This window comes from Liolophura sinensis, chromosome 8, assembly GCF_032854445.1.
Source record: "Liolophura sinensis isolate JHLJ2023 chromosome 8, CUHK_Ljap_v2, whole genome shotgun sequence".
Taxonomy (NCBI): Eukaryota; Metazoa; Mollusca; class Polyplacophora; order Chitonida; family Chitonidae; genus Liolophura; species Liolophura sinensis.
Window position 1 is genome coordinate 36,766,454 of NC_088302.1, and position 25,739 is coordinate 36,792,192.

At 37.7% G+C, this 25,739-nt stretch overlaps 1 protein-coding gene across 1 annotated transcript; it reads left to right on the forward strand.

Annotated features, from left to right (window-relative positions):
* The first annotated feature begins 129 nt into the window (after positions 1-129).
* On the forward strand, positions 130-25,322 carry LOC135472460 (chromosome-associated kinesin KIF4A-like). The gene is made up of 24 exons (XM_064751976.1): positions 130-205; positions 1,292-1,420; positions 4,012-4,059; positions 4,407-4,490; positions 4,764-4,826; positions 5,751-5,825; positions 6,356-6,435; positions 7,121-7,240; positions 8,138-8,232; positions 8,955-8,997; positions 11,379-11,478; positions 11,741-11,795; positions 12,137-12,219; positions 12,974-13,081; positions 13,595-13,699; positions 14,333-14,422; positions 16,382-16,478; positions 17,334-17,476; positions 17,974-18,033; positions 19,462-19,563; positions 20,223-20,324; positions 21,080-21,184; positions 22,223-22,373; positions 23,671-25,322. Exons 1-24 carry the CDS (start codon positions 203-205, stop codon positions 23,727-23,729), a joined length of 2,100 nt encoding a protein of 699 aa, XP_064608046.1. The 5' UTR covers positions 130-202; the 3' UTR covers positions 23,730-25,322.
* Positions 25,323-25,739: the final 417 nt, after the last annotated feature.

Here is a 25,739-nt window from a genome sequence, read left to right on the forward strand (position 1 = left end):
AATGAAGAGGGCAACGACTGTTGTTTTTAACAATAACTGCTCCCTTATATGACTTATGACCTTTGACCTAAAACTGGTACCTTTCTCAGAAAACAACACAGAAAGTGATGACGTTTTACGCAGGTGCCTCGAATTTGTTTACCCGGTGCTTGGCAAAGGTTAGCCGGACGTCCGAAAAATTGCGAAACAACCCGTCCTCAATATGGTGATTATTGATATATTTTCATGCTTAATGCAACAAAAACGATTAATTATTTTAAGATATATTCACTTGGATTTAGCAAAAAGCATTCTCAAGCTAAAGAGTAAACTAATACTGTAGGTTTGATTGACAACGACAGCATACTATAGCTGTCACGTTTACTACACACTCAGGGAGGCCTCCTAGCCCCAGGGGCAGCCAATGGTAAACCATACACCGATTCAGGCTATGTTGGATAAGTCATTTCTAAACAATGGCTGCAGTCCAAAACAGGTGTCAGCTTTGGCTCTTACCTCTCAGCTTGCCCGCACACACAACATCTCTCGTATATTCTACTTATTAAAGACGCACGAAACCCAAATTCACCTCACAATCATCGCGAAAGCAGCATTTCAAATAGAAGATACCTTTCACTGTTCTTGTCATTTTCATTTTATAGTCGAGCAGAAGGCAAGTTAATCAAACATTTCAATATACTGATTCACGCATACCCTCTGGTAACCTATTCTACAGTAAGTAACAAATCGCTCACGTAAATTTGACTAGGTAAGAACAAGGTGAACAATGGTCCTCACTCACCTGTCACGGAGAGGACTGATGAAAGTTATGTTTCTGACAATCTTACTGGCAGAAAGATCTGGGAATCTAGAAAACATTTAAGAAATTTGCTAATGACATCTTAGCTCTTGAGCTGTCAGGGATGCCAATATAAAGTTTATTCCGGTGTGTCTTCATTTTTCGTCAGCATCCAGCTGGTGGTAATAAGCAGTCAAGATCACTTTTAGTTCATCTTACACAAAGCTCAAACAGTCACTTTGAGTATGACATACAGCACCAATCAAATAAAAATGTGGCATACACACTGTAATCTTGAGTTTTACAAGAGAAAATGCAACAGTCTTTCTTTATAATGACCAACTCTTTAACTTACAGAAATTGTCATGTTTTTACATCAGGAAGTTTCTGTTTATGACTTCTAAAGGTTGAATATTGCATAATGGTGCTCTGTTGGAGAAATTTTGCATGGCGGCAGTGTGAATTTCACAGCCTGTATATTTCTGTCACTGATCATTTTGTCTTCTTTTTCAGCCGAGTGAATCTGCCCATATTAAGGTTGTAGCCAGGGTTCGACCTCTGACCCCAGAAGAGGTCAAAAAGGGCATGACCTCTGTGACAAAGGTTGAAGGTGATAAGGTCATTGTACAGCCAGCTGGCAAGGTGAGAGTATGAGATGACTTGGTTATGCTTGGGGAATCGTACTTATTAATTTATTTGATTGGTATTTTGCACCATATTCAAGAATACATGTATTTCACTCAAACGACGGCAGCCAGCATTGTGGTGGAAGGAAGCCAAACTGAGCCTGGGGATACACACGACTATCCGCAGGCTGCTGACAGACCTTCCCATGTACGACTGGTGAGGCTGGACTTGAACTCACAGCCTCCGCATTGGTGAAGGGCCTCTGGGTCATTGTGCCATGCTAGCACACTAATCACTTGGCCACATAAGCCTCCATAGGAAATTTGTATTTTATGTTTAATTCCAGTGCATTTTTATGTGAGGATTATCCAATAATTATTTATGGGAATTTGTATTTTATGTGTAATTCCAGTGCATTTTTATGTGAGGATTATCCAATAATTATTTATGGGAATTTGTATTTTATGTGTAATTCCAGTGCATTTTTATGTGAGGATTATCCAATAATTATTTATGGGAATTTGTATTTTATGTGTAATTCCAGTGCATTTTTATGTGAGGATTATCCAGCAGTTATTTATGGGAATTTGTATTTTATGTGTAATTCCAGTGCTCTTTTATGAGAAGTATTTATTTAGTTTTATGAAGAGACACAGATGTGAATCTGACTACATTTGCATATTTGGTTTGAAAAGAGATGACAAATTGACAAATATGTATACCTTATATCATGGTCATCTGAATCTGTAAATTAAGGCTGTGTTATGTTTCCTCAATTTATTCTGTTCTAACAACTCATAACATCACAAGTTGCATATGTCTAGGCGTGCTACAATGGCAGTCATTCCCTCATTGATGAAGGTCGCTCTATTCATGACCGAAATAAATCCCTTACAAGAATTCAATTCTTTTACAGCAAAAAGAATCTTTCTCCTAGTTTGAATTTTCATGAGATGACTTTCTTTGGCATTGTAAGACCTTCTCATTGGCCCTTAAATGGCTGGCAGCTCATGAATATAATGAGCAAAGACTTTGTACTCTTACAAGTCCTTTATGGTGTATGCACTAAAGCATAACACTGACACTTCAGTGTGGCGTGTACATTTGTGATATCTCCTCCGATAATGAAGAAACCGATCCATTTTTCAGTCAAAACCTGTGACATCAGTTCTTGTGAGTAATAGGTTGTAGATCTAGTGAAGTGTAGAAGAAGTTTCTTTCTTTACTTTACCTCACACGACATGTAAAGTTTTTATGCTACTCGTAGTTTCACGCTCTGTCTTTCCTGTATTACTTTCCATGTTTTCAGAGAACTTTCTGGATTCTTCGCATTCTGATAAAGATTTCTCTGGAATTCTTTATGAACTGACAGATAGGAAGCCTTTCCAATCCTAAATACTTATAAACAGTTTATAGATGTAATTTTCAGTTACTTCAGTTGTGAGTAGAGAACTAACCAACATATACTGTGTAGTATTTCTGTTGGTGCATGGTAGATCTATACATATATTTTCTCGTAGTTAACAAACCTAATGAGTAATAGCCTTTATTTCATACAATATTATTTCTCTCGACATTCATGAAAACATTGTCTTTATGTTACTTGTATTTACTTATTTGGGTGATTTGTGTTTTATGCTGTACTGAAGATAATTTCACTTATATATCGACGGAAACCCTTTGAATATTTGCAAATTGCTGGCAGACCTTCCCACTTGCAGCCAGAGAGAAAGTCAGCATTTATGGACTTGAACTCACATCATCTACATTGGTGAGAGGCTCCTGAGCGCCTCATCACTTGGCTACACAAGCCCCCATAGTCTTAATATTACGCTGTATGAAGTTTTGGCATTAAAGAGCAATCAGACAAATAATGAAATGTATCAACCATATGGACCATTCACACATGTATATATTATAACATCTATAATAGTATAAGGTCTTAAAGTTAAAAGAAAATGAGAGAATATAAGCATTTAGTTCCTGTGTCACAAAGTGGCAGAATGTTTTATGAGATGAATGCGCATCCGTACGTTAAACATTTGTTGAAACATTTGTTGAAACATTTCATGTTATAAATACTGCATCTGGCATCGTAGTTCAGATGTCAGCTATCACTCAAGGTGTAGTTCTCAGCACGGCCAATTTTTCATAGATTAATGAGCTCTCTTGAGTCTCATCGTCCCAGGTCGGGCTGTGATCTTAGAGATGGAAGCTGTATCAGATACATGGCAAAGGGCACTGCTTGTTGTTGTCACTCCAGGTTAATCCACCATTAATACTCGTTGTGTGGTTGAAAGATTCTTCAGTATGCCATTACAAATCAATTTTAAATGAATTGATCAGTCAATCAGCTGGTATGAGATATTTTCAGTTTCAGTTTGTCACTGTGTTGACAGATGCTTTGTTAACAGTGGCATCAGTATTACTTGTTAAGTGTTTCTCTGTTAGCTAATCACAAGAATCACAAATCACCAGGTTGTTTTAATGTACATGTACAGTCAGAGTGATGTTATGGAATCAAGGAAAATATTAGAAACTTCTTATACATGTTTAAGGCTTTCCCATGACATACATTTGATGTTTTTTTTTTTTTAATGTTTCAGAATGCAACTTTCTCACTTGATGGTGGATTTTCTCCAGATGCAAAGAATGTAAGATTTAAATAAAAGTTAAAATTAAAACCAAAAAAAACTTAAAGAAAAAAACTATAAACGGAAAAACATACAAGTTTGGAAGTAAAGAAATGCTGTTGAAAAGGTAACGCTGTGTAAAGATGTTGGACATCTGTCATCTTACTTTATGTCTACGAGGTACGAAGATAAATGTTTGACACACTGTGTATATGCGATGAAGAAGCATTGTCTATTTGAAAGCCAATAGTTTGTTTCCGTACAGCTTTCGTTTGTTACGTTTCACATCTAGTTTTAAGAAATAAGGAGATATCCCAAAGAATGTGTATGTGTGTGTATGCATGATGAGTAATTGCTTTCACTTTCAGTTTGACATATTCAATGGAAAGGTTGAGCCATATGTAAAACGTGCTTTAGAGGGTTACAATGTGGCTGTCCTGGCCTTTGGAGCTGTGAGTATTTCTGGACTTCAGACATGTTATACCAATAATGAGAACAAAAATGTACTGTAAAAAGTAAAGTGTGTGGCCAGTGATTGCTAACCTCAAGTGAATAATACTCTGACACCCTGGCTGCTGTAGTGTATTTGCTCTATTTGCTTGTGATAGTGACATTCTGGAGATATTGTGGATATTTAACTCTGACTGAGATTGTTGGCTGTGAGTGTTGATAGTATTGATGTTGCTGGTACTTTTGATCTCTGAATGTGTTCATTTTATCTGTAGACAGGAGCTGGGAAGAGCTACTTGATGTCAGGAATTGAGGATGACCCAGGCGTTGTACCATGTGTGAGTTATCTCCCCTGATCCACCATATTTGCTACAGGGGTGATGGCCTCCAAATGCCTATTGATTTTTCATGAGCGACCCTGTTAACGATCAGTGCTGTAAATCAGCCCAAACATTCTGTGACCAATAAGCATTGCTGCCTACCTTGCCCGGCCTGTGAGAAAACAGCCATGAAAATCTTGAAATAGGTTGATCATTAAAATGTAGACTTTCCTATGCCGTCAGCTGGGAGGGTACCTAGCAATGTCAAGGGGACGCATCACACGGCACCTTCACAACCTGACATTGGGTCCTCTCGCCAAGAGATTCAATCTTATTTAATAAAACTCATACCTGCCCAAAATTTAGACAAGATCTATTATTGTCATTCCAAGCATTAATCTGTACACTCAAAATGACCAGCAGGCAGTGCAAAAAGAATTTATACCGTCCAGAATTACATTCCCCCCCACACAAAAAACGGAAGTTGTAATAGGGTACTGTTTCCTATTCTGAACTGACCGCCTCTGTTTTAGGGGTTATCTCCCCTGATCCCTACTGTCTGCAGCAGAGGCTATCTCCCCTGATCTCCACTGTATTTTCCAGATGGAGTCTCAACTATCCCAGTTTACATTTCAGTCACACCACTTGGATCAGCTTCAGTCTGTGACAGACATTTTAATTGTAAATGTACCAATATTATTATTGGTTAAACAGAGAGAGACTTTGTTTGATCTAATTATTCAGCTATGTATCCCATACAAAGAAAATGTGTGCACAAAATTACAGAAATAATTGAGATTCTTTCATTAGATAAATTTTCACCTGATGGAGACACTTTATAAATGTCATACATGTATTAAATTTAAAAAAAGTTTTATCATCAATGTTTATTTTTCATTCATTTACATGAATTGGTTTTTTTGGTTTGTTTCATCAATTCAGTTGAACAGAAGTCTGTTCAAACATATTGGCGAAAAGTCTGGAAAGGAGTTTTTTGTGACTGTCTCTTATGTTGAGGTATGTGCTTCTCATTAGTCAGTAACTGATGTGTGTTAAAGTATGGTTCCACATGGTCAGATGCTGAATATCCTTACCAATTGTATTATTCTTTACTTCAGGATTCACAGATTAAAATGTACACATATAGTCTAATTTTTGTATCATTTCAGCAGTTAAAAATATGTTAGATCTCTTGCACCATGTTGTTTTAAAACTTATATTATATATTTTTATATTAATTATTTGATACTGGTGGATATTTCAAGTCATACTCCGGATAATTTCACTTGTAGAGTAAAGTGGGGTTCGCCTACCATAAAGCCGTGGTGTTTAAGTGTTTCCACCGTGATATATAGGTGGAAATGCCCCTGAGTACAGAGTAAAAGACTAATAAGTAAATAAATAAATATCTGGTAAAGGTCAGGTTCATGGTTTGTTAAAACCAGGCAAAGCCAACGCTATATTAGGCCACACAGCTAGTAAGGACTTTCCCATCATGCTGTTGTGGCTGATCATTCGGACTTGTATTACTTTTTTGTCGTTTTCAGATCTTAGATGAGGAAATGACAGACTTGCTGAACCCTCATACCCGGCCCATGAAGATCCGTCAGCACCCCCATAAGGGCATGTATGTACTTACACTCCATGCCCCTGGGGCGAAATCTATAAAGCAGTTTCTGACTTAAGTCAGAACTGAAGATCTTGTCACAATGCTCAGCTTTTAGTGCTGGAAATTTTGATACACTCATGTTAAGATAACATATATGAGGAGGCCAAAAATTTTAACTTACTGGGCTCAAGAATTAGTTTTAAAATCATATTTTAAATTTTGGCTTAAGTCAGAAATGGCTTCACCCGGGGGCCGGAATCACAAAGCAATCTTAGACTTAGGTCAAAATTTCAAGTCACTTTAAAATGTAGCAATTTCTTATGTAACAGTGTCAAAATATTTCTTGACAACGTAAATTCTGGGTAAGGTATTGTAAAACAAATTTCAGCTAAAATAGCAAAAAGGAAAATACCAATACTCCAAGTCTGACTTAAGTGTAAAACAAATCTTGAGATCTATTAATTGTCACTTTGATTTTCATGATGTTTTCCTTATCTGCCTTATTATATACAGAATCGGTTCTTTGCTCGTCAGATTTAAAACAAAAAGGTTTAGTTGTTTTGACTAGTGATTTATGTTCTTTCTTTAGATTTCGCCTGAAGAAAACAAACTTTGTCACCATGAAACATTTGATGAAGTGTAACAAAATACTCGTTTCTCATTTAAACTGATCATTGTTACAAATTTGTTTCCCCTCTGTCAGATATGTGGATGGCCTGTCAGAGTTGGTGGTCAAAAACTTGGAGGAACTGGAAAGGCTGTATGAGCAGGGCAACCGAGCCAAGACAGGAGGTGCCACAGATGTCAGGGCACACAGAGAAAGGTGAGTCAGACAGGCTGTATGGGCAGAGGAACTGAGCCAAGACAGGAGGTGCCACAGATGTCAGGGCACACAGGGAAAGGTGAGTTAGACAGGCTGTATGAGCAAGGGAAGCGAGCCAAGACGGGGGATGCCACAGATGTCAGGGCACACAGGGAAAGGTGAGTCAGACAGGCTGTATGAGCACGGGAACCGAGCCAAGACAGGGGGTGCCACAGATGTAAGGGCACACAGGGAAAGGTGAGTCAGACAGGCTGTGCAAGCAGGGGAACCGAGCCAAGACAGGAGGTGCCACAGATGGCCAGGCACACAAGCAAAGGTGAGTCAGACAGGCTGTGCGAGCAGGGGAACCGAGCTAAGACAGGCGGTGCCACAGATGTCAAGACACACAGGGAAAGGTGAGTCAGACAGGCTGTGTGAGCAGGGGAACCGAGCCAAGACAGGAGGTGCCACAGATGCCAGGGCACACAGGGAAAGGTGAGTCAGACACGCTGTGTGAGCAGGGGTACTGGGCCAAGACAGGAGGTGCCACAGATGGCCGGGCACACAAGGAAAGGTGAGTCAGACAGGCTGTGCAAGCAGGGGAACCGAGCAAGACAGGCGGTGCCACAGATGTCAAGACACACAAGGAAAGGGTGAGTCAGACAGGTTGTGTGAGCAGGGGAACTGGGCCAAGACAGGTGGTGCCACAGATGTCAAGATACACAAGGAAAGGTGAGTCAGACAGGTTGTGTGAGCAGGAGAGCTGGGCCAAGACAGGGGGTGCCACAGATATCTGGGTTAAATGGGGAAAAAAAAGGGAAAAAAATTCATGTACAATCTGAAAAGAAAATTCATGTTAATTAGCAATTCATAAACTTTTACTGTCATTAATCAGTTTGATCAATGTTTATTTCACAGAGCTCACAGTATTTTCACAATCACAGTAGAACAAAAAGAACGCCAGTCCAGTAAGGTCGGAGTTCGGGCACGTCTTCAGCTGGCTGACCTGGCAGGTACCGTGTAGATGAAGATGTCTTGTCTTTAGGACAACTTGTAATTTATACTTTTCATTGCAATTTCACTGAAATCATGACCCTGAAATCAGTACAAACTTGTGTATTGGTGTATTTCATCATAATCAGGAATGTTTGTAATAGTAATTAGGTTTGTTTAGAGAGGGAGGTGGGCATAAGGTGTAGAAACCGGCCACACCCTGCCAAGTACCCAACAAACATTCTGACACAAAGCTACAGTGAGGATAATTTCACAATTAACACTGTATTTGACCACACCACCTCATTTTTCAATTAAAAGTTATCTTCTGAGCTAATCAGTTAAATGGCTGGGCAAGTAAAGGCTTTGAATCTGTTAGAGAGATAGAATTGACAGTAAAACTGGTTCCAATGTTACAGAGAAAAGGCCTGTCAGGACCGAGACTAAAATTTGTTAATTTCATTGCAGTTTATAGGGTTTTCGCACGGTTTCCTCCCATCATAATGCTGGCCACCGCCGTATAAGTGGAATATTCTTGAGTATGGCGTAAAACACCAATCAAACAAATAAATAAATAAATGCTAGAGAGAACTTGATTTGACCGTGTAAAGACATTGATTACCTGTCACAAGATTCTCAACACTTCATCTGACAAGTGGCATGATCTTAAGGAAAACATTCTATTTCAGATATTTCAGTGAAATTGTTTTGTCTACATCGCGATATGTGATTTCCTTTGTAGGTATAGAGGCTGGTAGTGAAACAAAGTCAGGGATGAAAAAAGGGTAAAATCACTTTTCAGTTTCACTTTTAATTATAACAAGCATTCATATATTGTCCATATATTAAGGCCAATCCAAATGTTCACAAGTTCTAGTATTCTGCTGTTTATTGATTTTTTTTAATCTCCTGCTGGCCTAAGAGTGCTCCTATACTTTCCTATATCTTTCAGACCCTAATATATTTTCCTTTATTTGTTGAAAATTTCCTATATTTGTATGAAAATGCCCGTTCAAAATTTGTTGACTGTCTCTTCTCTCAGTTTTTTAGCTTGCGTTAACAGGGTACATGTAGGCTGCATGAGGAACCTATATCACACCCTGACATCTACATCAAATAACAGTTAATGCCAATAAGGGTAATGGTACCATACTATAATAATCTAATCTTGAAGTAACAGTTTCTAACATTTGATAAAGGGAACATTTAAGATAGAGCATTCAAAGATAAGTTTTTAGTGGCCTCTGTGGCCTAGTGCTTAGCACAATGACCCTGAAGCCTCGCACCAATGTGATTGATGTGAGTTCAAGTCCAGCCTTTGCTGGCTTCCTGTCCGTCTGCCAAAGCCTGGCAACAACCTGTGGATGGTTGTGGGTTTCCCCTGGGCTGTGCCAGGTTTCCTTTCACCATAATGGTCATCGATGTCGTATAGATGAAACATTCTTGAGTACGGCCTAAAACACCAATCGAGTAAATAAATAAATCAAAGAATATTTGCATCAATGCCTATTATTATGCTTACTTAATACATTTTTAACATAAAATGTTCAATGTACTTTGATACATGTAAATCACAAGGGAAATGTTTTGTTCTTGATGCCCCGTAAATTGAAAACTTTCTGCCATTGTGTGCTATTTATTTGTTTAATTATTTGATTGTTGCCTGACACCTTGCTCATAAACTTTCTTAATACTTCTAATAGGCCATACGTCATTGTTTGTTGGGGGGGGGGGGGGGGAGGGTAACTCGACCCCAATGGAAAAAAATATGTCAGTTGTGAATTTTTTTTATTCTGGCTAATGAAAAAGATAAGTATCTGAAATTTTGTAATTTGCAAAATGGGTCAGTGTAACGCAGCATTCAAACGAAGTGACAACATATACGTCTATCCTTCAAAAGGTGTCTTATCCGCCAGCCATCAGTAAAATTCATTGCAGTATTTGCCCTGTTTCACGGCATAGTTTCAGCAAGGCCATATTACTTATTGTAAAGCTAATGTTTTATGAAGCCATGCCTGCATGTTTTCTGTCACAAAGAACATTAGAATGAGTTTGTAAACTCGTAAATAAACTTAATTTTTGATCATAATGTTGGATGAGAATTCCCTTAGTACACAAATTATTTTTCAAGATAAAGGCACAGTACATCTATATGTATTTTCCTTAACTGGTCAAAAAGGTGTTAAGGACCATTCTCCCGACGTCTGGAATCTTGGAGCTCCCAGGGCCTTGGCGGCTCCTGAACCCTCACCCATACTTGGCTGGGACAGTCTTTTTGCTTCCTTTAACATGTCCCAACCACCTCTCCACTGTGCTGCCTACAGTCTAGTTACTCTGTTCAATGTAAAATGAACATTGATCACTTTATTCGAATGCACTATTTGAGTAAATATTTTACAACTGATTACAGCGCATATTTCAACAGAAAGTAAGTACTTACATGTAAACTCACAACCAACATGTAGATTTTTCTCTCCTAAAAGACAATGAAACGTGTGTATAGTTATATAGGCTGCAAGAACCTCTGGCTCCTAGGCGACCCTTGGACCCTTGGCTCATTGCCTCATTGGTTGGGATAGTGAATCCCTCCCTACACTGCTGTATTTTCTCCTATGTATTTGCTGAGAGGCACTCTGAGGACTGCTCCTGTTTTAAGAGCTTCATGTAAAACTACATAGAGAGAATTGGCGACGACTTATTGCCACTTAGGCCCTGAGAACAGTGCAAGCAGGGGAATATGTCTTTATTTTTGCTTTGTATCTGTGTATGCGTGGGGGTTTTATGTCGTACTTAGCAATTTCTCAGTCATGGGATGACATCATGTCATGAGGTGTGTGTACATATGCTGTGTCCTCTTGTGTCAGGGCGAGTCCATGCTGCCAAAGTGCTGCCATCACTGAAGTATCATGCCAAAGTCACCAGACATGACAGTCCACCCAGTCACATTATACAGACACTGGGCCAACCAGTCCTGTTTCCTTGCTCTAACCTCTCAGTGCCAAGCACCAAGCAAGGCAGTGAAAAGCACCATTTTTTTCAAATCTTTGGTATGACCCGACCTGGATTTGATCCTGGGTCTCCCAACTGATTTTTCCTTTGTATTGCATGGCAATTATAAAGTAAAATATTGTTTAGTTTATAACTGAGTGTTCTTTTCTTGTGTTAGGGTAAAGGAGCTGTTAGAGGTGATCCAGTGCCTGGGGGACAGTAAGAAGAAAGGAGGACATGTGCCTTACAGGGACTCCCTCCTCACTCGTCTACTACAGGTAATACCAGACAGGTGCTATATCAGCGTGTCAGGGTAAAGCTGTTAGAGGTGATCTAGTGCCTGAGGGACAGTAAGAAGAAAGGAGGACTTGTGCCTTACACATGTTTTTTCATATTTTCCATCCTTATTCCAGAAGAGTGATGGGTATGTGTGAAAAGGTGTGTGTCTAATTGTGACTGCGTGGAATATATCCAGGCATATGCATTTCTTTTGGATGAGTAGAATACAATCCTCATGTTTTTCCTGTGTCTATGTTTTAGGATGCCCTGGGAGGTAACGCCTTTACCTTGATGATTGCTGCTCTAAATCCAGCTGGTAAGGGGGGGGTTTATTGATACTCTTTTTTATCCCACACTTTAGAAAACACAAGATCTACTAATTTGAGCCTGTCCATGGAACTGTCATTTTTTTTTTGTTCAGTAACTGTTGCAGACATTTTTCGATGTTGATGAAATATTGAGTGCAGGCTCATGCAGTGGAACTTCATTTCCAGCCACTTCCATGCATAACCTTTTTCAATTTTGTCATTGGATATAAAATCTCTGGATTTGCATGTTGATACTCATTAATATGGATGTTAATCGATTTTATGCATGTCTTCCCATTTATTTGCTTTTTCATATAAATATATCATATTTTCCTGTATTGTATAACAGACAAGCATCATCAGGAGACTCTAAGAACTCTGGAATATTCTGGGCTGACCAAGAGCATCAAGAACAGTGTGAAACTCAATCTGGTTTGTAAACAACTCTTCAGATAGTCAGCTTGCACAAAGCCCTCTAAGCATTACTACATTGTTGACTTACATGCTTGTTACTGTAATTGTTCAGCTTTTTCACATGTGTGTAAGGTGTTGTTTATTTAAGTACATTCTGAAGGCATTATTCTGCCTAGACTGATAAAATTACATTTTTTATGAAGTCCTGAAATTGGCCAACCCAACCAATGTATTTTTTCCCCCAAAATCAAATTGAAAATGTGCACAAATTGCACTGAAAATTGCTCTTTCATGTGTGAAAAGATTCAGGAATTAGAGCAGTGACATTTCAATTAAATCTTTTGTCACTTTGTAAATCCGGTGGAAAAAAATGAAAACGAGATTTTTTACAAAGTTTTTTGTAAGTAGCCCCCTAAAATGTGTATGTACAATGTACAGAGTCAGAAAATTGAACTTTTTAAGAATGCACTCTGTCAAAAAAATATCTTATATTTTTATATAAGACTATAAGGTACTTTTTTCATTGAAATTATTGCCTCTGCTGTAATTTAAAGTTGACAATAATTGTAAAAATGAGCACAAATACATTTTGTAAACCTATGTATATGCTTCTGTAATGAGACGGATATGACAAGAAGTCAACATTGTCCAACAAGCATTGATAAGTTATGATTATCACTGTTATTTTCATATTTGTAATTCTTCATGATTACTGATGTCATATTTGTCATTTTGTTTAAATGAACATCATTTTTTTTTCTGTTTGGTTCAGGATGATACAAATGACATAATCAGTGAATTAAGAGCTGAGATTTCCCGCCTCAGAGACAAAATCGCCAGTACATCTGACCCCAGCAAGGATGATATCCTCAAAATGGAGGTGAGTAATTCAAAGTGATCGTGTTGGATATGATCGCCAAAGTTTCAATTTCTACGAAATATACAGACTAGTACGCTGTATCCTCACTTGTAGGCTTGTTGACCTAGATTTACATGATTACTAAATCTAATGCAAGGCCAAACCAAGTTAAATTTTTATTTTACAGACCGAAAGATTGAAAGGTATTAAAATAAAATTAAAACTGAAAAATCACTTAATTATTTGGAAGTGGTATCAACCATCCATGCATTTTTTCAAAAGACTCCCAAAACCATAATCATAAAATCATGAAGATCAGACAAAATGAAAAGGTGGGTTTTCAATTTCATTTTTATTCCATTTTTGAATTTTTAGTGTCGGTTTAGATGTCTAGGGCTAAGGCAGATTTACCATAGGAGCTGGGATCGCTGATGTCTACTTGTGATAAATTTCTGGCAGAATTTGTTAGAATCATAATGAATATTCATTATTTTGGTTTGACACAATGATACAAGGTTTGCTATTTTGCTACAGGATTTGGTCCAGGATCTGAAAATAGCCAAAAAGCAGACTTGGTCAGAAAGGGAGAAATTGTCTGCACAACTTCAGGAGGAGAGGAAAACTACTTTGTCAAATAAGGTGAGCTTGTAAGCACTGATGTGATTGAAAGTGATTGGCACTTTAAGATCAAAGATCAGCAATAAGGAAGTTTCAAGTATAAACTCTATAAAGTCCTGCTATACCAATGTGACCTGTCAAAATTGTTAGGCAGCTATGTTAGATTTACTGTAACATGGGTATCTAAAAAAAAAATTTTTTAAATATTGAAGAGTAGACAAAGGAGAAAATTGAGGAGCAGAACTTCAGAAATTCATTAAGGAAATGGGTGTCATAATTGTGACCCCAAAACATGGCAAGACAGCTGATCAATCAGTTATGGTCAAGAAAAGTTGCGTAACACTCTGGACAAGTCACATGCTACAGTGGCAAAATCCTGTATTCAATATTGATCTACCTCTGAATAAAGCTTTGGGAAACTTCTATCAAACAAGATGTAAAACAAGTGTCCACCCTTGTAAAATCAAGAGGTCTTTCATGTACTTGACTAAAGGTAGTGGTTTTACTCATTCTTGTAAAAAATCCTTCAAATGTCATATAATTAAAAAAGAAGAAAAACCTGGGCCTAGCAGTTCAGAGTATCAAAAGACATGACCAGTACCAGTACATCTTTGTCATGGCTGATTCCATGATCTGTGTTGACACTATCCCCAGGGTCTGTATGAGTGGGTGATGGAGAGTGTGAAGAAGGGGAACCGTGAGATTCAGGAGAGGGTGCTACTACTGCAGAAAGACAAAGATCAGGTAAGAACTATAACTATCAGGTAAGAGCTGTTATAACTATGTTTATACCTGCAGTACTGGTCACCAGGTAAATGTGGTGTGTACATAACTACGTTTATGCCTTCAGCATTGGTCACCAGGTAAATGTGGTGTGCACATAACTATGTTTATACCTGCAGTACTGGTCACCAGGTAAATTTGGTGTTCACATAACTATGTTTATACCTGCAGTACTGGTCACCAGGTAAATGTGGTGTGCACATAACTACGTTTATACCTGCAGTACTGGTCACCAGGTAAATGTGGTGTGCACACAACTACGTTTATACCTGCAGTACTGGTCACCAGGTAAATGTGGTGTGCACATAACTATGTTTATACCTGCAGTACTGTGCACATAACTATGTTTATCCCTGCAGTACTGGTCACCAGGTAAATGTGGTGTGCACATAACTACGTTTATGCCTTCAGCACTGGTCACCAGGTAAATGTGGTGTGCACATAACTATGTTTATACCTGCAGTACTGGTCACCAGGTAAATGTGGTGTGCACATAACTACGTTTATGCCTTCAGCACTGGTCACCAGGTAAATGTGGTGTGCACATAACTACGTTTATGCTTTCAGTACTGGCCAGCAAGCAGATGTGGTGCGAACATGACACCTTTTATGCCTTTAGCACTTGGCACTTTGGCGAAAAATAGTATTCACATTATTATGTTTTTACATTCGGTTGAAGTCATTTGGGCAGTTTGCAATGCTACATCTGTTCATGGAGCTCCTCAAATAAAAGCTTATGCTGTGCAGGGTTGAAGCTTATTGGTTAGACCAAATGCTGGTGCTTGAGTTATAGGTTCAAATCTGGCCATAGACTGGTAACTTGTAGTTTATACTAATTGGGCCTTTGTCACTATAAGCCTTTGGCCGCTCCACTTGGGCCAGGAATCACCACAATATGGTGTGTGGGAATGTTTGTACAGCAGCTCATTTATTGTGGGTTTATCCTGGGGACTGGTTTCCATACTCACAAAATGACTACATTTGTATGAAGGGAAAAATACTTGAGTTGGGCACTAAACAAAAGTCTGACAGATAAATGTGGTGCAGGTGTACACTTAGAAACTGACATATACACAAAATCAGGACATATAATAAGTTTGAAAAATGAGGCTTTTACTTTAATACCAGATAGATTAAGATGCTAAGCCTCAAATCCAGCTTTGGTGTGGGGCTTTGTTTTTCAAATTTTACTGAAGTTTTCAAGAAATTATGTAAAAAGAAAAATTTTTTACTTTTATCTTAGTATAAAGTATGCAGATAATGTGCAGTGTACATGTAGATATGCACACATATAATCAGCTGAGGGTTATTCCACTTTCATGAAAGTACCATTCTGTTAAGAGCAAGAGAGCCTTTTAGTGGGCGGTATCATGTATTGCTGTATACTACCATGTGCCCTTGACCAAAGAGGTCACATGGAAGACAGCTGTCCAGCTGACATGACTGAACCTTTCACTAGGAGGCTCATTTAGGTTTCAAGATGGTTACATGTAGCTTGCCAGTCCAGCGCAATGAACCAGAAGCCTCTCACCAATGCGGTCAATGGGAGTCCAGCTCATGTTGACTTCCTCTCCAGCCATACTTGGGAAAGTCTGCAGCAACAGATGGTTGTGGGTTTCCCCAAGCTCTGCTCAGTTCCTTCACATCATAATGCTGCTAGGGGACATAATAAGTGAAATATTCTTGAGTACAGCATAAAGCATCAATCAAATAAATAAATTTCAAAGATCATTTAGGTATCTAGTAATGTGCCGCGGTTTCCATTAGCCATTAATCTGATGGCCATTGGATACTGCATTTAACATGAATCTAGATAAATACGCCTCCACATGAACAAATGGTGTTCTAATTGTAAGCACCACTCACTCTCCTGCTTAGTCGTGCAAATTGTAATGTTGATTGGGTTTTTGTTTGGCTCAGTTGTCAACACAGTACAAAGAAAAGAGGAAATTGTTGGAGGAAATGAAAGACGACCTTCAGAAGAAGATAACAGACTACTCCAAGTTTGCTGAGAAAGGTAAAGGGAAGGCGTGTAGTCTCCTGGAAACTTCATGCAAGACCACACAAAAAAGAACAAAAATTTTTTTGGCTTGGAACTGAAAGTCATTAGAGTAAATACATGGTGATGATGCATGTGTTACATTGTTCTGTTATTTTGTGTGGGCAACTGCAATAGTAGCTTATGTGTATGTTTGGTCAGTCAATATTAGGTTATTGTGAAGTGTTTTGTACATTTTGAAGTGATAGTGTAAGAGTCTATGTTGTGTAGAAAATCTGCATTGGATGAGACGTAGAATTCAATCCGTATTGCCAACACAGCTTGGACGATGTTCAAACAACATCACAATGACCTACAGTATTAATTACATAGCTGAACTTGTCCGGGAACTTAAATCATGCATAAAAATAATGATTAAAGTCCAACACATACAGATTCAGCCAGCCTGGAGGAAATTCTTTCGATCTCTCTGTTCTCGGCGGGCATTGGACTTTGTATCCAGCGCTTGTATATTCCTAGGTCGCCTCACCCTTTTCCCACATGAAAGGGCAATATTCATTGCAATGTATGCACATTTTTAATTTGATTTTGGAGAAAAAATCAAATTGGTTGCATTAGCAAATTTCAGGACTTCACAAAAAGTATAATATTATCAGTCTGGACCCAATATTGCCTTCAGAATAAGCTTGAATAAACACCTTGTAAACATGTGAAAAGGTTGAAGAATTACAGCACCATCTTATACAATAACACGAGAAGCAATTGTTTTGAAAATTTAATGTGTTGCAGCTACACATGGATGTAGCATTTACAGTCATTTATATGGAAGTGAATTACATGTACACATACTTGTTGTTTGCTTTATGTATCCAGGAAAAGTCAGTGAGTCAGAAACGAAGAAGAAAGTAACAGCCATCCATGAGATCAAAGAGAAGCTGAAACGAGAAAGTGAAACGGTGAAGCAGCTGAAGCAACAGCTGAAAGATATCCAGGAGAAACAGAAAGAAGAGAAAGATGTATGGTTTGAATGGATGTTGTTTTGGGAAATATAGTCCCAAATTCTTACCATTCACTAGGATGTAAGGCTGGAATCACCTGCCTCTTGTCCACTGAAAATACCAAAGTTTGGCTTTGTTTAGGACAATCAAATACCCTAAATGACCCAAAATTTTGCCCACAAAATTGCATTTTAAGAGGCAAAAAAGTGTCACCAAAAATATTTTCACTGATTTCCCAGTAGAATATCATCCTATGTTCCAAGCAAACCTTAAAACACCTTTCTAAAATCAATAGTATTCTCAGAATCTGGAAAAATGGGTAAGTTAGTCATGGACAAATTTACGGTCATTTAGGCTACATTTGAAGTTCTCAAAAAACAAAACCACAGTGTCTTAAAATAGGTTCTTTGACATAATACATGTTGAGTAAATCAGCTTAAAAATGTTAATTATCATTGTATATTGCTATGTACAAGTATGCAGTTTGGCTTATGGTATAAAATGAAATGTTGCAGGGAGGTACAGCTCATTTGACAGCCACAATGGGCAATGTGGAAGTAAGACAGAAAGTACAGGTGGGTTTGACTCAGATGGAAGTAAACTTTTGTGTCACTATTGGGTGTTACTTTTGTCACTACATACTTCTGTCACTACATACTTGTGTGACTGCATACTTGTCCCATGGAGATTACACATTGTTGTATACACTTAAGGTTATAGTCTGTTCAGAGGGGGTATTGTGTCACAGCTGATCAGCCTTTAACCTGGCTCTTGCTAGTTTCACTCTGGCTGAAGTTTAGTGAATATTTTTGAGTAAGGTGTTATGCTTCTTAAACAAGTGAATGAAAACTGATGTGATTAAACAGGGCGGGTGGCTGTGAGTTCAAGTCCAGCTCATGCTGGCTTCCTCTCCAGCCATAAGTGGGAAGGTCTGTGTGCAACCTGTGGATGGTTGTGGGTTTCCCCTGGGCTCTGCCCAGTTTCCTCCGAATATAATGCTGGCCGTCGTCGTATATAGGTGAAATATTCTTGAGTACAGCATAAAACACCAATTATATAAATAGATAAATAAATAAATAAATGTACAGGGCTTCCACAAAGCCATTTCTTATTAAACTCATCTCCGGCCATACGTGGGAAGATCTGCCAGCAACCTGTGAATGGTCGCAGGTTTTGAATGGTCGCAGAGCTCTGCCTAGGTTCCTCCTACCATAATGCTAGCTCCCGTCATAGTAAAATATCTCGAGTATGGCGTGAAACACCCATCATATAAAAAAATAGTCAAAATTTTACTTTCGATGTTAGAGTGTTTGTGGACTTTTTGACCACGAATCTTGAGTTGAGACAAATATATCAAAATTTCAACGTTTAATATCAAAAATCAGCGTTTGAATTAAGTCAGAATTGGCTTTAGTGATGGAATCAGCCACAGATATGATTTCCAGCACTCCAGTGACTAGGGAAACACTTGGCATTGCTTATAAAGATTAACTGCCATATAATTCCAAAATAATGAATGGAATCCCATTCCATGTAATATTGTCCTGAATCTGACAAATTACTTGTGCTCTTATTGGGCAGCACTGGTTACATTTAGGAGGTATATATTCCCATATCCTGCCATCGGTGCCATATGTGTCTGTTGCCTAGGTTATGTTCATCTGTTAAAACAGTGTCATCGCTGAACTGATTTGCAAATACATCAGTCTCTTGCTCTGAGTTGATGAGACTTTTGCATAATAAATTTATTACACAGAGTCACAGATACAGAAGTAAATGGCCTCAGTAATGCTCATATTGGGCAAGGTGTAATACGGCTGTTCTGTGAAACTAGCCCAAGGTCGATCAACCTTTATTTTTAATTCTGTACTGCTTTGGACTCATAGTTGCACATGTGTACATTGATAATAATGAGAGAGTCACAACATCACCATGTGAATGTAAAAAGTTTCACAAACTTTCAACCCTCTTGTCAGGAGCTTTGCGTATGCTCAATATTTCAGAAGGAGGAAATGGCTCAGTTGGAGGCTGAGAACCGAGCTTTGATAGCTGAGGAGCTGGAGAGGGTTAGGGTAGAAGTGGACAACGCCAAGACAGAAATACAGGTGGGCTGGGGAGATTTAGGGAAAGAAAACTTTAAATCATCATCAATTGAAAAGAGATGTGATAAATTTTATATATGTTTGTAGAATATTTTTTAAGAGTAACACGGAAGTGTCAGGTATGTAATTTGTAATGCAAGTTTTAGGAAGTGTATTGCTGTTTTTTAGATCAGTGGTATTACATCAACTTTTGATTCCTTATAAACTTACATACTTATTAATAGATAGAAATACAGGTTTAAAAGGCATACAAAACAGGTACAGTGTAGCAATGATACAAGAGTTCATACAGCCGACCTTGCAAATAAAACATTTGATTTTATTTAGTTCTGCGAGCAAAAATCTAAAAAGCATAAGTGAAAGTGCAGCCAGATATATTTTTTAGAAGTTTTAATACTGATCATTACATACAATTGGAACCTTTCTTGCTTTCAAGTCATTTAGAGCTGATGATGGTTGGTGTGTGCAACTTGAAAGATCTCTTCGTGATTGCTGTTAATAATGAGAAGAAAATTTATATCTAGTAAAGGGCTTGCTTGGATGAGTTTGTATTTGTGCATAAATGTCGAAACTTGCCACACTCCCCTCCAAACGTTTCCATTGTAAGGGTTTAGTTGAAATGTAAAGTTGATGATAATTGTCCTTGGTCTTTGATTATCCAGATGAGAGCGTCTGAGAAGAAGTCATACAATGCCAGGGAAGTGGTTGACCTGGAGACGGAACTGGCAGAGCTGAAGGCAGAAAAACCTCTGATCACCATGAAGGTACACACACACTGTCTTGGATGTTCTGGGGTCAAAACATCAGATTTTGTCTTTTCTCACATCCTCTCTCCGAAATGATGTTGTTTAGTTAGAACAATACAGGGTGGCTTGATATACTACAAAAGTTTTAGCAAAACATGCCTTCATACATTTGATTAAATTACTCACTTAACGTTTTATTCCCGTTTCACGAACATTTCATTGACAATAGTCAGGTTTGTGAAAATGTGCTTTCAGACCAAATAAGGGCCTTAAAATGATACTTTTGAAGATAACACTTCGCAGAAGACTCCAACTAAAGGGGCTCTGTATTATATGAAGGATGCATTAATCAGAATTAAAAGGAATGTGTCACTTGAAGAAAGCGGAACTTTTGGTGCAATACAGTAATGTCCAGGTACATGTAACCTGTTAATGTAATGGGATAGAATTGGTATGTCACAGAAAGTGAAAAGTTTTGAGGTATTTCCAATCAGATATCCTACAGATGAGTAACAAAAAGCAATGTTTAACTTTGTGCATCATTTTATATCATATATGTTGTCTTCGTTGCTGTGAGGGGGCCGTTACTGGCTCATAGGCCTGAGGTGTTTTTCTTGCTGTTATTGTCACCTGACTGAACATGATGGGTTACTTAAGCTTGTCTGCTTTTGTACAAGTGGAATTCTTGAGTACTGCATTAAAGAACAGCCATATAAATTAATACACGGTTTACATAATACATCTGTGTTTTGTTCTTGTCATCCATCTTGCAGCTGGAGATGCTGGAGCGGGAAAAAGCCAAAATAAGTGAGAATTTGGACAATTTGTACCAGTTTCACAAGACAGAGTTAGAAGTACAACAACTGCAACATTTTCAGGTATCTGTTTATTTTATCCGTGTTCTTCTTAGAGTGATTTTACATATCAGTATACTTTGAGATTGTCATGGTTTGATTAGGAATTTTGCTCCATAAAATTCCAATAAGAAACATTGACTTGTCTACATGCCACAGGAAAATATCTGTGGTTACATGGCCTCCAAATTGCATACGATTGATTTTTCATTTGCATTTTGATTGACTTTTGATTAGATCTTAATATGAGAATCACAACAATAAGATCTGTGTATAGCCTGTTGAATACAGTAAATGTTTACTGTTTAGTAATGACTGAAGTTTACGTCACAAATTCATGTGAAACCATGCTTTGTTACATCATGTACACTCTAATTTTGCTACCTCAGACTGGTGTTTGGTTATTACAACCCAGTCAGCTCCTACTTCTGATCACCGCTTTTGCTCAAAGCTGATATGACCATGTGCTGGGTGCTGATTCTCAAATCCATAATCAACACTTCAAAGTCACTCATGTGTACCTTCTGAAATTTGGTTTATCAGGGGCAATTCAACAAAGCCCTTTCTGACTTAAGTCCAAATTTAAAAACTGTGTACTATGCTTATTTTTTGGTACTGGAAGTTGAAATTTAGATACATTTTGTCTTAAGATAACATTGATCGGGGATACAAAATTTTCATTTCTAAGACCCAAAAATAAGCTTTGAGATGATATTTCAAATTTTGACTTAGGGCAGAAATGGCTTTGTGGAATTGGTCTCTGAGTTTAAAGTGTTAAGAAGTCTACCCACGATTTGGGCATTGTGTTCCATCTTCCTGGTATTTGGAAACATTCTTTTGTTTAAGAATTTAACATGGAACTTGTAATGGCAAATGATTCGATATGTACTGGAGTGGACCTCATATACCCCTGTGCCAGTAATAGTAACTTTGAAGATACAGTGAAACTAAAGCAATTCTATTCATTACACAATCTGTTTACTGACTTACTCATTGCATCAGTGAGGCAAATTAACTCTTTTTGACATCCCAAAGTCAGACAAGCTCTTCTTTGTTCATCAGACCTTCCGTCAGTACCGTGAGATGTTCGAGGAGCAGAAAGCAGCCATTGAACAGCGATATCGACAACTTCTTGAAGACGCTGTGCAAGATGCTGTGTTCCTCTCCTCTAGAAACAGTGAGCTTGTTGAGGAAAATCAGGAGCAGAGAAGACGTAAGTTTACTTCAAACTACATTGAATGCTTAGGCTTTATGTACAGGAATTGTTTGAAACATTGACAGACATGCATTATAATGCCTGCTCTTTTTAATTAAACAAAAATAATGAATAGGAGTTTACTAAAGTTTAATAAACTAAACTCTTCAAGTCAGTCTTTCCTTTCATATTTTCTGGATATACTTGTGTGTCTGTGAGCAAAATGGATGCTGATTTGCCAATTATGGATAGATTAAAACTTAGCAGATCTTATACTAAATTTTGATTACACCTCAGGGCCCGTATTTATCAAGAAATTTATAAAAACTTAGTCATAAATTGCAAGTGTTTAAAAAGTCAAATGCAGAAGAGGAAAGACACTCAAATGGTGGTTTGCACATTGTTCTGTAGTAAAGAATCAGTGTACAAAGTTTGAATTTCATTGAGCAACTCCAGACTAAAGTCATAAATTGTAAGTAATTAAATAGCCAAACTCAGAAGAGGAAAGACACTCAAATTGTTGTGAGTACATTGCTGGGCAGTTAAGAGTCAGTGTACACATTTTAAGTTTCCTAGACCAAAACATTTTAATTGTGTCAGTGTTTTTTGAATTTCTGATTTAAGTCTTTAATATGTTTTTTAAATCTGAGCCCAGTTCTCACAAAGAAACTTAATAATCAGTAACTTGTGGACCTCACTAGCTGAGTCATCTACTGGATTGTTTCAGAATACAACTATTCCTGGACAAGGAGGTCACAGGTTCTAACCCAGCTCTTCCTATTTTAACTGTGGTTTTAAGTCAGGAGACACCTGTCATAGTGCTGTGGTTGCCCTAGGTTTCCTGCACACATAAATCTGATTGCATTTAGTATAAGAGTGAAATATTCTTGAGTGCAGCACAAAATGTCAAGGTCATAAATAAATGAACAATATTTCAGCTTTATTAATCTTAACTGGCAAACTAATCAGTGTTGCCTGTTGTCATTCATGGACCATTAACCAGACTGGATTTTGCTAAAACTATCATGTGAAAAATATATCACTGTTTTTTATTTTTTTTTAAATTTAGCAAAGACAACGAACATCTGCATCATATAATGTTGAAGCGTTTTTTTTCATGTGTATTGAGCAGATACTGCAATGTTTGGGTCATGCACTTAGGAACTGATTTCTCCATAATATAGAAAATCTTCGTACATGCAGACATACAAGGGGCCCGCTTATTATTTGCCTTATTGCCTATCATTCTTTGAAGAAAACTCCACTCAAAGAGTAAACGTGATTTTTTTTGTTAATGCTTGTTGTTTTGTAACAGAACTAGCGGAGATGAAGGACCGGTTGACTAAGCTTGAGGGACAATTGATGTCTGGATGATTTTCAAGTGATCTGTACACAGACCTATGTGTATATCATCGGCAGGAGTATGGGAGATAACTCCTGCTACACTCTGTCTGTCCTGGATTTGTATCTCCTTCCTCTACGGGCGCTGTAATTAGTATTATTAGTGGCTGCTTTAGCAGTGCAATTATTTTTTAACTGGAATTGTTACTGTGTAAAGTAATCCAGATTGTATCACAATTTTCTGTTCAATGTCATCAATATTTTAAGCATGCAGAACATAATGGTCTCATTTGATAAGGAAGGCTTTCAAGACCATACATTGGCTGCAGTAGAACAATGTATTGCATTTTACATATATCTTACTATGTAAGACAGTATACTGAATTCCATGTTTAAAACCAAAATATGAGCATATTTTGAATTGCATATTCAAAACTGCGATGAAACCATTTATGTTTAGTGGAAAGCATGTATCAAATTTTGTGTCCAAAACTGCAATAAAGACCATATATTGATTGCACATCTATAACTGCAATCAGACTGCACAGTGTATATGAAATTGCTTGGTTTAAACTTCACTAATGTATTATACTATTACTTATGTGCGTTAAGTAGTCAGATATGTTTCAAAATACAGTAAGTATTTCAATTTGTAGAATTTTTCACCAGTTGCTCGCCCTGCTGTATTGTGTTTTGTGGAAAAATCACATAAAATACCACCTGGATTTTCACAATTTTACTACAAAAAGGTGATATTTTTTCGTCAAAAGATAGGGAAAATAGGGAGGGTGGGGGGCTGGGCAATGAAATATATATTCAGTCTACGACAAACATTGCTTGTCCATTCATGAAAAAGCAAAGACATTACCGTAACCCATCCTCCCACATCAGATATGAGGCAGTCAAATCATTTTTTGACATGTGTATTCTTGTAACATGCCCTTGTGGTTAAATTGGCTGATTAACATACCAGCGTATAATTGTTCTCCAGTGTAATGGGCCTCACTTCACTCCACTTCAGAATGTTAGTGTATATAATGACAGCAAAACGTCACGAAATCAGTGTGAATGTGTGCCTGTTGATACGGCTATAATGTGTACATGCGCGTCTCATTTTCATCCGATTATCATGTGTATGATTGGCCACAGAATGGCTGAATGTAGACGTGATATGAACCGGTCTATGTTTACCATGTTTCAAATTATATTTTCTCTATTTGGTCATTTATACTGTATACAGGTTTTTATTTTAATACAAGATATTGTGATCGTGGTATTGTACATATGTGTCTTCATTTCCTCTACCCTCAAAGAGTTGTGTAAATTTTACACTGTATTGACATTGTTTCCTGTTATAAAAATTATGTGGAATTTATGATTTAAGATAATGCTCTGATTATATATTTTTTCTACACAAATGTATTTGTTTATGCAAGAATTTACTTATGTCTTTTGTTAACAGTTTACCCATCATATCTGCCTGTGATAGATATGTCTACATTGCCGTCCATGCAAGATGTTTTTCTGTGATACCAAAATACATTTGAGATATTTGTGACGCATTGTCTGTTTTTCTGACCTGGTTTTGTTCACTGTATACAAGTCTTATCAATGCCCATAAATTTAAAGACAAATGAGGGTAACCCCTGTTGGACAATTGCCATATTAAAGGTGTGTTTTATGGTTCATCCCTGTTCTCACTAGCTAGGCAGTGTCTATTTTATGATCCATTTTTGAGAACAACACACTTGGTTGTTTAAAGCATTGTTCTCATCGCAACTGATTGGTCACTGCCCATTGAGGTTGCAGAATCAAATTCAGGTCTTATTGATTGATTATTGGTATTAGGTGAGGAGTGACTGAATGAGTGCTTTAGGTTTAACTTCATACTTAACCAGTGGTTGTACTACCCATTATGTGCCTGCCTGCTTGCAGCGGCCTGGACAACAGTTATTTGTCTTCAAATTAATGCTGAACGCCAAGGGAGGAAGTTACAACTTCCTCTTTATTAAAGTTTTAGGTGTGACCCGACCCAGGATTGAT

Bases quoted from the DNA above. Each gene is read 5' to 3' on its own strand.
- LOC135472460 (XM_064751976.1), top strand. The intron at 1,421-4,011 runs GTGAGAGTATGA...TTAATGTTTCAG, and splicing joins TTGTACAGCCAGCTGGCAAG to AATGCAACTTTCTCACTTGA. The intron at 6,436-7,120 runs GTATGTACTTAC...CCCCTCTGTCAG, and splicing joins CAGCACCCCCATAAGGGCAT to ATATGTGGATGGCCTGTCAG.